The following is a 16451-nucleotide window of genomic DNA, read 5'->3' on the forward strand; positions in this document are numbered from 1 at the left end:
AGGTAGCTGGATCCACCAGACTTTTAGTCGGTACTTCAACATTCCACCACCAAGCCTCTTGTTCTTTCTGTTTGTAAGCCTTGGGAATTAGAGGTAGGTGCCCAAACACACACACACACACACACAAATCTAGCTCCCTTTTCTACTCTTGGCCTCAGAGAAGAGGAAAGATAAGTTCAATTTGCTCAAATATCCCCTCTACCCTGGCGGCAAGCCCGAACCACAGCTCCCTTAGGCCACTTCTGAGAGGGGAGGGAAAAAAAAAAAAAAAAAAACTTTCTTGCCTAAATCACGAGCTCAGCTTAATGTAAGCAAAGCCGAGGTCAAGCCCTAGCTCTGCTTCACCCTCCTTCCAGCCTTTGCAATAAAAGATATTGAATAAATGACTTGCTGCACGTTATACAATGGCCAAGCTTTATACCATTAGCCAAATGTCCACATCACATTCAGGCTTAACCTACTTTTAAAAACCTATTTTTTTTTCCTTATCTGACAAATCCCACCAACTGGGGAAAAGCACGATATTCTTTAACTCCAATGCGACATGCAAAACACTTCAAATACACAACTCAGTCAAGTCAAGGAAGCAGGAACAGAAGAAAAACACACAACATCACAAAAAAGAAAGAAAAGGCAGCTCTCTAATTTTTGGTGATGTGATCTCACCTCAAGCACAACATGTTTTTGTAATATAATCAATCGCTATCCCTCATTTCACAAGGGTTGTGTTACAACACAATTAGATGGGTGGTTACAGAATGAGCATGATCTATAGCACATCCCAGTCTTTGTGTGAAGGAAACACATACTTAATTATAGTATCCCTTCACCAATTAGAGGAAATAACACCACCAGGGACTAAACAGATCACACTGCAACATGGGTTTCATATGGATGACATACATGCAGGGTGATTTTTCAGCAAGTCCAAGAAACACACTGAAGAGCAATCATTTTGTCTCAACATAAGAACACATACAAATTTGGATCCTGTTGGACGTTTTCCATCCCCACTTTTGAGCTTCTGAGCACTAGAACAGATTGCCCAGAGAGGTTGTGGAGTCTCCATTCTTGAAGATCATTCTTGAAAAGTCATCTGGACACAAGCTTGGGCAACACACCATAGGTGGCCCTGTTTGAGCAAGGGAGTTAGACTGATGATCTCTAGAGACCCCTTCAAACTTCAACCCTTCTATGATTGCATAAATTCTCCAATCCGCAACATTCCCTACCTGTGTACACCATCTCCCTCAGTCATGTTTCAAGCACTCAGCTGCCCACTTTGCCTGAAAAATTGCTGAACTGTCTCAGCTTAAATCAATGTGTTTTGGAAGAACTGGACCATCACTGGACTTTAGCTATCAACATTCATCTGCAAACAAGAGAGTGCACAGGCTACTGTGTCACACAAGATGAGAGAAACAGGGAACCCAGAGGAACATAAGGGAGATTACGGAGTTAGCGGTTGCCAATTAAAACAAAAAAATAGAGGGAGAAGAAAAGGCATCAGCATGAAAGAGAAAATCCCTAAGAGGGGTGGCAATGCACTAACGCCAAGGATCATCCCACTGCAAAAGGACAAATGGTGCACTCAGCATAAGAGTGATTAACTTACCTATCTCAAGCATACCTGCCCCCGTCCATTATCATATGTCCAACAAATAAGGCAGTTATAGGATATTCAAGATGGGCAAGGTCCTTCTCTCACATCTCTGCATCCAGTAAAAGATGTCCCAATGAAAATGAGATTTCAGGATGACAGGCTGGGCAGATCATGGTTGTGTTAACACAACCTATAAGACTGCCAGTGTGATTTCAGGTCCGTGCAGTTACAGCTGCGTGGCTCAGCTCAAGGAATTTAGGTCAGCATTTCAGACAGATTTTGATCTGATTTTTGTTCTATCAGATTTTGATGCTTAAAAAAACAGATCCACGCTGAGACAATTCAGTGCAAGAGAAACAGGCTGCCTGTTGCACGTGTGCTGGGCATGTGCAAGCAGCACTTCAAACATTTATGGACCTCCAGGCATGTAAGGGAATTGCAAGTTATAAAGAACAAAATGGATTCCTGTCCTAGTGTAAACAGTCCTGGATGCCAACTTCAGGGCAAGTGACACTTCAAGTGACTACACGATCACACTATCTCTACATCCAAGAAGACTGAAGGTGCTCTCAGACTAAAATACCTGTGATAGCACAGAAATGGAAGATACCTCATCTTCCCCAGAGAGAAAGAGGAGGCTCCCTTCAGAGTCTCTTTCCTGCCACCAAGAGAAAGCAGAGGAAACCAGAAACATCTGGTTGGATATCATTTAGTATATAATATACCATCTCCTTGCCAAAAGCAGATACCATTTTTCCCCAGTCATATTAATAAGACTGCAGTTTTCAAATCTAATATAAATCACAGGATTGAGGCTGCTTTTTCCCCATCACTCTGAGAAAAATATGGAAACTTTCTTAGATAGCAACTTCTGTCAGACTCCTAGTCCCATCAACATTATAACATCAAAGGTTACTATCATCTATTTATTACATTATCTTAAACTCTAATGTCTCCAGTTACTCGGGCTGTGCTGCCTTATAGCAACTATCTTTCATCATGGGTATGCTTTTAGTATTGAGGTATCATCCAATTACAGAAAAGAACAAATCCTCTGGGATAAGTGCAACATTTTGCAAAAATAAACAAGGCAGAGTTGCTTTTCTTTTTTTGAAAAAACAGCAACAAGCACTCATCTGAGGCCATGCAAGCTTGGAACCAAGAACACTGTAAACAGGAGTTAGCACCTCCCTTAGGGATGTGCCTAACAAGAACTTTATTTCTGCTTTAATGTCTTAGGACAGCAGCCATTCTCAGTCTATGCTTAAAGTTCCCTTCTCTATTGCTAACCACTGAGTTCCTGCATGGCTCACCTGGAGGAATGTTTGCTCTCTTTCTCTTCTTGCTTGGGTCACCTCCATTCTCAGCTGGGCTTTCTGACACCCGAGGGCCAGCTGCATTACTGAACTGCAGAGGTTTGTTGTTATTGGCAGGATCAAAGGGCAGCTGATTTAAGCCTAAAAGAGAGAACACATTCAGAGACCTTCTTTAAATGAGTTTGTGATGCTTCAGGATAACAGTAATAAAAAAATAAATAATCATAAAAAAATAAAATGCCCAATATCAGATACAATAAGCCCTTCAGGCTGCTGGGACAAGCTTATTTTCCCCAGCTACATCTGATCTTAATATCACATTGAGGTATGTCTAAAACACTACTCACAGACATTACAGAATCACAGAACAGTTGATGTTGCAAGGGACATTCAGAGATCCTCAAGTCCAAATACCCCGCACAATGTTACCTAGACCACATTCTGGAAGGCTTCTGAACATCTCCCAAGGCCAAGGACTCCACAACACCTCTGGACAACCTATTCTAAGGCTCAGACAGCCTCACAGCAAAGAACTATTTCCTCATGTTCAGAAACAAATTCCTCTGTTTCAGTCTGTGTCCACTGGCTCTCTTTCTGTCACTGGGGTCCACTGAAGAGTCTGATCCTCTTAACATCCTCCCTTCATATGTTAATATGCACTAAGATCCCCCCCTCAGTCTTCTCTTCTCCAGCCTGAACAGGTTCAGCTCTATCAGCCTTTCTTCATAGGAGAGATATTCCAGGCCCTCAGTCATCTCAGCAGTCCCTTCACTGAACTTGCTCCCGTAGCTCCCTACTCTTCTTGTCCCGGGGAACCCAGAACTGGACCTACTCCTCCAGACATGGCCTCACCAGGGCTGAATAACTAAGTCCCATGCCAGGGACTTAGTGTGCTGCTGGACTCTGTACTCTAGGCAAGACAAGGGTGACAGAAGTTCTGCTGAAAATCCCACAGAGCAGGCTCAAGTTAAGCCATCAAAACGAATGCACTTCTAACTGTTTCGACACTGTCAGAAGAAATAAAAAGACAACTTGAAAAATCAACTTATTTTTAGCGCTACACCTAAACCTTGAAAGGGCAGATACTACAAGAAAGAATAATGTAAAACCAAAAAAAAGATTCTTACTCACAAGCCAGAGTAGGATTCAGCCAAGTAGTATCAACTGGTCTGCAGGAGAAGATCTGGCCACACTGGGCTGTCTTTACAACCAACCACCAAGCTATATGCACAGTCTCAGCTTAAGAGCCCAATCCTTCTCTCCTCAAGGAGCACCTACATTGACCCACGTCTGGTTAAGGGAACTATGCCACAGGCAGCAGTAACAACTCACTGCAGGGCAAAACTAGAACTACCAGCTCCAACTTACTACCATGGTGGAAGCAAGTCACAAACCTAGAGTCAGGCACCTCAAATGAGTCAAGTTAAACATACCAAATGTAAGACATGATTTATATTAGAACAGCTACACATTTCTTGCTTAGTATGAATGAAAAGAGCACATGACATTACCAATAGTATTTGAACAGTCTACCAGGAAAAGTAAACTACAGTCTACAAGGCCAAAAAGCATATATAACAAAATCAAAGTACTCTTGGTTTCCCCATTCTTTGATAAAGAGGTAAAACTGAATAGATTCAGATCACATTTCAATGTTGTGCATCAGTTAACTTCTGTCTTTTAAAACATGACTCAAAAGTACTGGGAAGTACCACTAGCATGCTTGAACCTATCTCCAATGAATTAAAGAGCTGCTGAAAAATTCAGATATGAATCAAGTGCAGTGTGGACACCAACAAGGACTGGGAAAGCCAGTCATTCTCTTCTTTAGCAGCACATTCCAGAATCACACAACACTTGGGGTTGGAAGGGATCTCCACAGATCCAGTCCACCATTCTGCTCAAAGTAAGGCTAACCTGAGCAGGTTGCCATCTCCAAGGATGAAGATTCCACTGTGTCTCCGGACAACCTGTTTCTGTGTTTGCCCATCTTCACAGTTAACAAAATAAAATAAAATCAAAGGAATTTTCTGTGTTTCAGTTTGTGCCCTCTCTTGACCTGCTGGGAACACTCTTCCCAACACAGCCCAGGATGCCAGTGGCCTTCATTGCCACAAGGGCACATTGCTGGCTCAGGGTCAACATGCCATCCACCAGAACTCCCTAAACCTTTTCTGCAATCTTGCTTTTCAGGACGTCAGCTCCTGATGTGTCCTTATGCATCAGGTTACCTCTCCCCAGCTGCAGGACTTGACATTTCCCTTTGCTGTACTTTCCGAGATTCCTGTTCATCCCATTTTATTTTGTCTATAGGGGTGCTATGAGAGCATGTTATGGATCTGCTGCTATGTGTCATCTTACAGTTGTGAAAGTTCCCCTGAAAGGGGAGTTCTGCATTAACGGCAAATGCACTCCTGAGTCAGGAAAACTAACCAAAGGGAAGGTTATTCCAGAAGCACGTCAGCATTACAGTTGTGGTAACAGTCTTTACAATAATGTTATGGATTGGGGCACCTCTTCTCCTAACAGGTCTTCTCCAGAGATAGATTTCGGTCAACTCCCAGCATGAAAGAGCAATCACAAGTTGTCCTCTCTACAATACACTTAACCCCTCATGTTGCCTAAAAACATAAAATAAATAAGGTTATAAACATCTTTGTTATTGATCTTTGTCTCTACAGTCATTTCAATGTACAACAGCCTGGTTCATGAATACGATACCTCTTTTGGGTCCAAGTACTAATTTTAGGTAAACTACGTGCAGAAATGTCAGGTGTTCAGCAAAGATCACAGCAAAACGCTCTAGGGCTTAAGCACAATCGCACCGCATCCTACAAACACTCAGGAGGATGAACAAGAGATGATGTTCACATATAATCACCTTCTAGTTTTCCCAATCTTACAAACAGAAGGTTTCAAATTGGTTACTAAAATGAGGGACCCTCCTTCCCAGTAAAGGGAAGCAGTAGCTGGAACCAGAAACCGAAGACCAGCAAATAACCAGAGCAGGAGGAAAGGAGGTGCCTGGGGCAGTAAGAGATGTTTTGCAAGTGGCAGTGGGCTGGAAACATCTCTGGGCACTGAAAGCATTCAGGAACATGGTCACGGGGTGCAGTACCTATTTATCCCAGGCAAAACATGATAAAAATCCCCTCACAAATTACCATAAGCTTAGAGTACCCCTCTATGAAGGGTGAATGGGTAGTCATATGAAGTACCCTCGGGTAGCTGTAACAAGCTATGGTTCTGGAGTTGCTTTGGAGTTAGGTGAAGTCCAGTGACATCGACAACCACCTAAAGTACAAGAATACGTCCAGCTCAGCATCCCTTCATCAAATCCATTTCTGACCACCAAGAGCTGACCATCTGCACAAAGAGCTGCGAGAGATGTGGGTACAACACAGCAAAAGCACTGTAAAGATAACTAGACCCTGCAGTCCCGGGACAACAGGCCACAGGCTTACTCCAGCCACTTCACAGATATTCCACTTTCAAAAAAAAAAAAAATTATTTATGGACACTCCATTAAGCATAATCTGATACGCTCTCTAACAGATGCAACATTTGATCCCTAGACGTGAATGTAGCAGCATTTTTGTGCTGGTATAAATTCACGGTGTCAGATTAATGCTCAGCTATGAACACAGTGCATGATTACGGTACCAGGTCTGGAAAGCCAGACCTAGATTCACTGTGTCATCAAGCCACATAAGCTATACTGCTGCAATTTTTTTTTTTTTTAGTTGAGCCACATCAAATCAGAGATAAAATCCTTATTTGGATCCTGCTGGAGGGCTTTGGGAATTTGTTTGGTTTGGATTTGTTGTTTTTCTCCCAACTCAAACCACGTAACTGTCCTGTTCTACAGAACAATCTCAAAACAGCTACATCATGCAATGACGGAAATGGGGAAAAAAAAAAAAAAGCCGAAATTAGTACAGTGCTCACAGGTTTCCAGAAAAAGATTCACTTTCCTATAGCCTTTACCCCAACCACTACATGGAAGACAAATGATGTACTTTCCATGATAATGTTGAGGTGGCCAATATGATATACCTCCAAGTGCAAGGACTCACAGGAAGGAAAGGTTTAAGGAGCTAAAATGCTATTGTTTCAGTACAAGGCTACAAACACACCAAGTGAAGACAGAAGGAATGTTAGCACCCTGATTGTAAAAATTATTTCCAATTCATTGTGTTTTTCTTCCAAAACTATCATTTCCCAACACAGGAATAGCTTTAGAGCTACCCTTCTCATTGCACATACTCTTTTATTATGCCTAGACATCATCAGAAAGGTAAAAATTGGACTTGCTTGCTTTTAAAGCTAATCTTTTACATCTACAACTTAGCGACTACATACACTACACATGCTGTGAGTGCTCTGAAAGAGAAGCATGCTATCATATTTGAGTAGATTCAGACTAAATTTCTGCAAGGTAGCCAGAAGAATCAACCAACACAGCTATGCAGATATTCCACAGCATAAGCATTTTTCCTTTGCTCTGACCTAAACAAAGCATCCTTGGCTACTTTGCGGTGGCCAACTAGGGAAGAAAGGGAACAGCACAGGAGTGGATGTCAGAGTTGTACTGAAGCTCTCTGGAGAGTCAGCTTAGAAAAGCAGAAATAACCAAAGCCAATAAATTGCAGTGAAGTGCCACCTAGAAGACAAGAGCAAAGAAAATAGGATTTTGGTGAACATCAGACTAGTGTCAGCCACTCGAGAGAACCACCAGTTTTAGCCAGTCTCTCCTAGGATTTGAAGAATAACATTCTTCTATCAGAAATTGCCACAATACAGGGAGAGAACCCATTAACTGGGCTAGATGATGTCTTAATTTCTTTAAAAAAAAAAAAAAAAAAAAAGTGTTTAAAGATAAGTAGGAAATAACTATCAGTAAGGTTTCCTGTTCCTGGGAACAGCAGGTTTCTGTGGATCTTTATGAGTTGCACCTATTCGCATTTTAAGACTTACAGCAGTCACCTGCCAGTACTTACTAGCATTAATATTGCATAGACTTGCCTAGCACTTCAGGCAGTCATCGATTTGGGTCTGAACTGATGCTATATATGGCTCTAGCTTTCACTGCACAGGTTTAGAAAGGGCCTGAACAGAGACAGAGAAGATCTGAATGTTCCAGGCATAAATCAAGGCAAGTATCTATCCTTACCACGCCCTGTGCCAGGGCCTTGAGAGTACTTCATTTTCCAACTACAAGTTCTCACGGACAGAACTTTGCCATTCAATTTTAAACTACATTAAAAATCTGGGGGGGGGGGGGGGGAATCTAATTTTTAATTGAAAAGCATTTTTTTTTTTACATAATTCATACTACCACAAGCTGAACATGCGGGCAACATTTCTATGTGGAAGTTGAGTTTGTGCAGCGTATCGTCCGCAGGTTCTTCTGCCAGGACCACCTAAAACACTGCCTCAACAGGGTTTACACTTCGAGATTTTTGCAAGACCAACTTTCCCGATGGGTTTACAAACATTCAATTAAGTGACAACACAAGCTCTGTCTGCAGGTATGTGCTCTAACCGGCACTGCACAACAATTTCGTACTGCTGTAATTTGGATTCTCGAGCATTCCCTGATGTCCATCTAGTTAATAAAAACACACACAGATGTACACAGATTCCCATCTCCAAAACTCAAAGAAATTTAAAATAAAATGTGAGTGATATCCTGCCTTCTAATAGCATTTTTAATCTCACATTTGAATAGTGTATATGCTTACACCACAGTTTCTGTTACACTCACATCAGGGGGAACTCAGCTGAGCTGACATAGGTTTTACTATAAATACAGTTTCACCTTTTGCAGACATCAGCAAATACCTGAAATAAGGATTGTTCAACCTGAATAGTACTCCATTTTTCGCATGATTAGAAAAGTTAGTTAGAAAACCTGGATGCTAAACTGCTGTCTATTTCTTTTAAGATCTAAAGAAATGCACTTCAGAAAAAAACTGAACTACCTATGAGACCTCAAAATGTAACAATCATACAAAGCAAAAAGAAAAGATGACAACATGGAAAGGAGAGAAGAAAAACAGGCTCAAGTTGAATTCTGATGCAAAACATTTGCTTTCCGAGCTGATCTCCCGAGTTAGAAGCCTCAGTAAGTATTGTGCATTCTTTTTCACTCTACTCCCAGCTTAAATGTCATGGTTAGAGCTTTATAATCACCAGTTTAGCAGATAAGCACTTTGTATAGATTCCCAAGCACGCTGAAGCAGCAGTCATGCTTTCACAGTTATCTCGCCAACCCCATATAATCCTATATTTCTACAACGATCACCTCAAAAGCATCAGAGACAAGCACGCTTTCAAGAAAGCTGGACAAAACATATACTTTACCTGCGTATTGTAACAGAAACATGGCAAGATGCTGATAATATTTAAGTATTTCAGCAGCCAGTTTTCCTGCTGCTCCCAGATTTAATTTTAACAGTCCAAGTCCCACGCAGAGCTTCTGTTAGAGCTCGGCTCCCTCCAAGCTGCTGAGCTCCAGCACAGAGCACAAAAGGAAGGCGGATCGCAAGGACAGTTTAAACTAGCACCCTGCTTCCCATCCCCAGAACTGGGCAGGAAAAGCCCAGGCATCAAGAGCACACACAGGTTGAGACTTGAGCTTGCAAAGCGCTGCGACATGTGTCACCATCAGTCTCCAGTGAGTGACACTTATGGGCTGATTCTTGAACCGTGGGGAAGGAGGAAAAAGAGCAGGTGGAGGAGTGATTAGCAGTATGTACATCTGAATTTACAGGGGATTTCATACATCGGTGATTTAAGCACTGGCATGCAGTTAAATAAACCTATTTGCATGCCTGAGATTAGTTGTCTTTGCACAGAAAGATCAAGTTTCAGTAATCCCTAAAGATAAGGGATACACAGGTCGCTTCCCTTCATTCTGAAAGCTCACCCTCAAAAGAAACATTAAATTCAGACAAGCTAATTACTCTAGAAGGGCAGCATAAGAAAAACAAAGGGTCATGTACTCCAAATCTGATGACATGACATGCAGTAATACTGAAACAATACTGAGGCAATATTGCCATATTTCCAACAAACAGGGTCTACTGGCCAACCACAGCCAAATCAGAGGCAAAAGCACAGAGATTTGAGCAAGTCACATGAGTTGTGTTGAAGCAAAGATCTTGGAGCATTTTGATTTAGTGTTGTACAAAGCACACCACGACCTTCACAAAATAAAAAAAAAAGAGAAAAAAAAAAAGAGAGAAAAAGAAAAAATATTTACCAGGGTGCATCTACATGTTTACAGATACAAAAGAAGATAACAGTCTTTGCTTTCATGTGGTGTACCAGCCCTCACAAAGCCTGTATGCCCTGCTCACCAGGCCAGCTCGCTACATATTCCTCAGCAGACTATCCCTCAGATACTCAAATCACTCAACCAAACCACCTTCCTCTTCAACACAACATCCCAAAATTGCTTGACACTGACCCATGCGTTTAGGGAATGTACCCAGCTGTACTTTGGAAGCTAAGATACACAGCAGCAAGTCTCAGGGCTCAAAAAGGAATCTGCTTAATCACGGGCAGTTTCTAATTCAAGCACCGAGATCCCTCCCGTACAGAGATAAAAGGGCTCTCCCCAGAGGCCATCCTGCCAGTAGCACTCACACTGTGCTCTGAGATGTGCTCAGATGCTCCTCTTTTGAGGACAGGACAAGAAGTGCTCCCCAAACAAGGGCCTTTCAGAAGGGCAGATGTAGCCTTCGGGCTGGGAGACGGCCACACAACCACAGGGAGCACTGGAACACCGAGGCCTTGGCTGCCAGAAGAGCAGCTGGATGTTGTGGGGAAGTGTCACTTTGGGCCGGCCACGCTGGCATTACAGGAATGTCAGTAGAAAAGTTGGGGATTAGGGGAGAAATCTCACACCATCTTTGGAAGGTTACGGGATGCCTCTTTAGCAACACCTTATCTTTGCGATTACTTGGAGCTTCATCCCCTCCATGAGCTAAAGTCACTGACACCAAGACCATGACCTTAAACTAAGAAACCTGACCTTACAGTGGCTCAGACAGAGCTTTCAACAGCTTAGCACAGAAGCTTTTTAATTAGAAGTTGCTAAATCCTCAAGTATAACATTAAGAAATAGAAAAAGATAACTAGTCACTTCCATAGAGGGAGGGACATGAAAGGCTGAAGCAATAAGAGACCAACACCTGCAGGGCAAACGCCTACCTCAGAACACAGCAAAGGAATAGCACATTACACACTCGGGCAATGTTCGGCAGGGTCAAAAACCACCATGCCCAATTCCTGGAGCTGAGCAATAAAATGCTGGGGAGCTGGAAAGCAGCACATGTGCGGATCTGTTGCAGCCAGAGCATTTTCATGGATTTGGGCTGCTGGAGGACAATCCCTTCCCCTTTTGTCTGGATCCCAGCAGGGAAGTGCTCACATTAACAGCATTTGCTATGCACGGCTTTACCTTAAAAGCACAGGCCAGGCGCGTGCACGCACGCGCAGGCTGTGGAACATGGCTAGGCCGGCGGAGTTCGCCAGGTCTCCGGAGGAGCTGGGAACGCAACTAGTTAAGAGTCAGAAGCTGCTGGGAGAGCTGGGAACCGGAAGAGCAGGGAGCTGCTAGTTCCCATTCCCCCAGAGATGGCTCTTAGGGAACCGGGCTTGCACACGGGGCAGCCGGCCAAGCAGCTTCCTCACCTTTCCAGCACCCTCTCTCTCCGGCCACGTTTCGAGCTCAACTTCCCCTCCTCCCCTTCCCCGCCCCGAAGCAAAAAGGCACCTGGAGACCTCAAATAAAACACGATATCTCCGCCCAAAACAGCTCTCCCTCTCCCCGCCCCCACAAAACCACCCCGGACGCGGCTGCAGGGGCCGCCGGCAACCGGGGCCCAGCCGAGGCCCTGCGGGCGCCGGGCACTCGCTGTGCGCAGCGCCATGGCCCCGCCGCGGCCTGACGCAAGCGCGCGACGAGGCGCCGCGGTCCCGCCAGGCGCCCTCCCCGCCCCCGGGACACCGCCGCCCCCCGCAGGGCGCCCCCGGCGCGGGCTCCTCGCGCTGCCGCCGCCGCCGCCCGCACTCACCGCCCGGGCCGGGACCAGGGCCGCCGCCGCGGCCGCCCTCCGCGAACATGGGCGCCCAACGGCCCCTCCGCCGCGCCCGCCCCCGCCCGCGCCGCCCATTGGCTGCCGGGCGGCGGGGGGGCGGGGCGCGGTGCGCACGGCACGCCGGGACGGCGCGGCCTCCCCGCCGGGGCGGGGCGGAGGGACCCGGGGCCGCCCCCCCGCCCCGGCTCCCGCCACCGCCCTGGTCCCGCCGGGCCCCCGTCGACCGTCGCTGCCGGGGCAGCCTCGGCGGGAAGAGCAGGCTGGGGAGCCGCCGGGAGGAGCCGCGCACACCACGGCGGCAGGGGGCGATGCGCGCGAGGGGGGGGGGGGCCACGGGAGCCCGGGGACCCGGGCGTCCCCACGAACACCGAGCCAGGCTGGCAGGAACGGGATTTATTGAGCTGATGCGGCAGCAAGCAGCAGAAGCTCCCCATCATCGTCTCCCCCTCCTCACGGCTTCCAGCCGGGAACTTTCATTCCTGCTCCTTCCCCCGCCATCCCTCCACCTCTCGAAGCTCTCGGGCACCAGGGTGATGCTCCGCATGGGGTACCATGGAGTCCCTGCACGGCCACCGTGCTGCAGCCGTGGCACAGAAGCACTCAGGGTCAAGCAAGGAGAGGGACGCGATGTCACATGGCGGGCAGGAACGGCTGCTGGCCTGGGCCATCCCCGTGGGATCCCGAGGAACCTCTCATAGACCAAGTTCTGACTCCCGCTGTGTGCGAGCACCAGCTCCCGCTGTGTATGGACAGAGGAGGCGGCAGCGCAGGATGCTCAGTGAGATTCTTCACTGCAGCACGGAGGAGGAGCGTGTTCTCTCCATCCCGCTCCCTGCCGTGATGAGGAAGGGCTGAGCCGTGATGGGGAAACCACGCTGGCCACAGGCCCACGCAGCCAACAGTGCTGCTCGTTCATGCTGCTGCTGTGGAGCCCTTATCTCGGGCTTGGCTCCATGAGGTTGAGTCAGGAACAAGACTTGCCACGTAGCATCTGGTCTCAGGCCCTTCCCAGGCAAAGTGGCAAGTGCTGTGAGGCACCTTGTTCTTGGAGGGCATTTTCTGTTTGCTGCTTTTCCTGGGATGAGGAAAGCCTTGGGACCAAGGCAGATTCTGGCTGCAGACTGGATATGGCCCAGAACCTTCATATCTGCCATCGGGGCAATTGACAGAAATGGAAAACTGTCGTTTTGGCCATGGCACCCTCATTTTCAGATTAAGGCAAGTTAGTCTTATCTAAGAAACCTCTTTTAAGGGAACTTTTCTTCCCTTCACACGAGTTAAATGGACATGATCTCACCAAAAGCAATTAAAAGTCATGACACCCTTTGGCAGGGTCAGTGTCCTGAACATCATCACCACAGTGGGATGGGACGTGTGCTAAGTGGCCTGCACTCCCGTCAGATGTGTCTGTGCATAGCGTCCCTTGCGGGCCCAGAATCCAGCCCTGCAGCCGCGTGGGACATGGCAGCTGTTCTGCACCAGGCTTTGAGGCAGCCCTTCCCCTTGGTGCTGTGGTTCAGCTCTGCTCGCAGGCAGTTCACCCATTAACTCGCTTTACGACCCAAGCCAAACAGCAACAGCTCAGCCTGTGTTGTCCTGCAGCTCGCCCAGGCGTGCAGCAGGCTGCAGGAGTGGCAGTTTGCTTTTGGGAGGGCTCATGGTCCGGGGCAGATTTAGGATGGGTCCCTGCCTGCCTGGGTGCTGCAGCTGGCAAAGGGGGTGAAGACAATGGAGTGGATGATGCCAGAGGAAAGGCACGTAGTAGGGCAAAGGAGGCATCCACCTCTGGTTGGGAAGATGGACAGGGAGGTTCAAGGGATCACCGTCCTTGGAGCCAAGTACCGAGGGTTTGGTCCCAGCAGATGCCATAGTCAATGTGCGCCCCAGGCACCTGCAATTTGGGGTGCCTTGGAGCTGGTGCCATTCTGGGGCCACACGGGGTTTCAGGCAAGCTTGAGTTTGGTCCTGCCAATGGCTGGGAATTGGCACCCTACATCTGGCCCACCCTGTCTGAGAGCCCCTCTCCATCCGGGCTTCACAACTGTGGTGGTGGAGATGGGCAGGACTCCTTACCGTGCGAGTCCTGGAGCTGCACGCAGGACACGGCGGGGAGGGGCTTGGTGCTTCTGCAGTGGAAATGAGGGCCTTTCCCCAGGTGAAGGAGGACTCTCCTCTTCACACTGGCAGCCAGCTGGACAAACTGCAGCCGCACGTCCTTCTGCCAGTAAGAGTAGAGCAGGGGGTTCAGGAGGGAGTTGCACAGTCCCAGCAACCACAGGTAGTTCTCAATGACTTGGTAGGGGAAGCACTCGGGGCACATGGCCTGCACGATGCTGGCGATGAAGAACGGCAACCAGGACAGCGCGAAGCAGCCGGTGAGCACGGCTACAGTGCGCATGGCCTTCATGTCACTGGTAGTGCGCGTCGGGCGGCAGCGACCCGCCAGCCCTGCATGCTCCACCTCCCGGATGTGCTGCACATGTATGGCTGCGATTTTCAGCATGTCACAGTAGAGGTATATGAAAATAAAGAGCGCTGGGAAGAAGCCGACACAGAAGACGATGAACAAGTAGCCTGGCTGGAAGACTCCAAAGAAGGAGCACCTGGCCTTGGTAGAGAAGGACAAGTGCTGAAAGCCTGGGGCAGCAACCGGGATGAAACCAATGATGGCAGCAAGCAGCCAGAGCCCCACCAAGCGCGCCCCGACCCGCAGGCCTGTCATCACCTGGAAATAGTGGAAAGGCTTCCTGATTGCCAAGTGCCTGTCACAGGCAACCAGTGTTAGGGAAAGGATGGAGGCAGCAGAGGAGAAGATCACGAAAGCCATTCTCAGGATGCAGAAGGTCTGGGAGGGATAAAAGGGCTGGGAAAGTTCATCTATGGCCAGACTGATGACCGTGAAGCCAACCATGGCATCTGAGATGGCCAGGTTAAGAACAAAGTAGAGCCCGTTGTATCCGCTCTTCTGGATGAGGCGAAAGAGGGCGACGGCCACCAGTGCATTGGCAGAGATGATGAGCGAGGCCAGCACAGCAAGGATGACTCCGAAGGCTGAAGTGGCCATGGCTGTCCCCCACAGGGCCCGGCGGCGTGAGCCTGGTGTGCTTCTAGCGCGTCCCTCCCATCCGGGGTCTTCCAGCTCACGCAGCTCAGCTCCCAGGTGACAAGCAGCAGCAAACACGGCTCCTCGCTCTCCGGGCAGCGCTGCGAAAGTCCCGGGCGCAGCGGCGTCTCTGCTCTGCTGCTGCCTGCCAGAAGGCAGCGGGGCTCTCCCAGCGCCTGCCGTGCCCACAGAGGTCCCTCCCCTCACGCCGCGTTTCCAGACAACCCTGGAGCAGGGTGGCGAGCAGCGAGCACCTGGACAGGAAGCCTGCACAAGGTGGTGCCGAGGCTGCTCCCCTGTCAAACCTGCTGCTCACGCTCCCTCCTGACAGCCCCTGCACACACAGCTTCAACAGCTCCCTCCGCAGGACCTCCACCACGAGCCTCTCCGGCATCACCTTCACTCCTGAAACTGGCTCAAAGCCTCATGTGGGCATTGGGATCATGCCCTGCTCCCTGCTTGTTCAGGGGAACTGCTGCAGTGGCCCACAGGGAGCTGGGCATCCCAGCCAAGCACTGCGGACTCGCGCAGGATTAATGCTCTGCTTTTCACTCAGGTCTTCCCCTATCAAGAAAAGAGGAACAAGCAAATAGAGAACCAACTGGGCAGCCCCACTGGGATGTGTAGGTGGCTCACAGGGCTCTGCAGGGTCACTGTCAGACCCTGTGTGCTCTTCTTCTGTAGCGACCAAGAAAACCACCCTGAGTCCTTGGAACAGAGTGCCACAAGCCACCAGTGCTGCCTCATGAGCTGGAAAGATCAGAGCTGCCAGGAAACGGGAAAGGTTCAGGCCTCGCTCTGTCAAACAGTAACCTGGAAGGAGCAGGCTGCCAGGGAGAGGTGGAGAGCAGGGCCGAGTGCAGGATGTGGCCCAGAGCATGGAGGTGGCCGAGGGGAACAACGGGTCGAGGACAGCACACGGCCAAAAGGAAGAGTGTGACTCCACAGCAGGGAGCAAAGGCACAGCAGAAATACCAAGTGCGGCCACGTAAGCAGAGCCGCACGCCAGGGAAGGCCCTTGAGAATCAGCCTAGTTGCTTTCATAGCTTTCGTACAGGGTTTGATCAAAAGCCTTCTGGAAATCCAAGTAAAACAGATCAACTCCACCTTCCTGGTTTTAAAACCTCCCAGAAGGTTTGAAGCCTGGATTCTGCTCCTGTTCAGTTAACAGCTTGTCCCTTAACCTTCCGCCAGTGTTTTAGCTGGAGATCGATTTCCTCACTGCCCTAGCTGAAATCTCCAGTCGGGGAATCACTCTGAGCTCTTCAAAGTCAAAACTGACAACATTCAGCTTTAATACTCCGGTCTTCACTTTTTTT

The 16451-nt window shown here is 48.3% G+C and overlaps 2 protein-coding genes across 2 annotated transcripts in view; both read right to left on the reverse strand.

Moving 5' to 3' along the window:
- ENOX2 (ecto-NOX disulfide-thiol exchanger 2) overlaps window positions 1-3067 on the reverse strand; it is a 31737-nt gene extending 28670 nt beyond the window's left edge. The window contains exon 1 of the mRNA XM_010225669.2: window positions 2917-3067. The gene's annotated coding sequence lies outside the window, so the exon portion shown is untranslated. The remainder of the gene's footprint in view (window positions 1-2916) is intronic.
- A 10997-nt stretch (window positions 3068-14064) lies between these two features.
- Window positions 14065-15093, reverse strand: GPR119 (G protein-coupled receptor 119). Its single transcript, XM_010225678.2, has one exon. The coding sequence runs from the start codon at window positions 15091-15093 to the stop codon at window positions 14065-14067; it is 1029 nt and encodes a 342-aa protein (XP_010223980.1).
- Window positions 15094-16451: the final 1358 nt, after the last annotated feature.

Source organism: Tinamus guttatus, unplaced genomic scaffold, assembly GCF_059628265.1.
Source record: "Tinamus guttatus ecotype Peru unplaced genomic scaffold, ASM5962826v1 Tinamus_guttatus_pri_ptg000287l, whole genome shotgun sequence".
Taxonomy (NCBI): Eukaryota; Metazoa; Chordata; class Aves; order Tinamiformes; family Tinamidae; genus Tinamus; species Tinamus guttatus.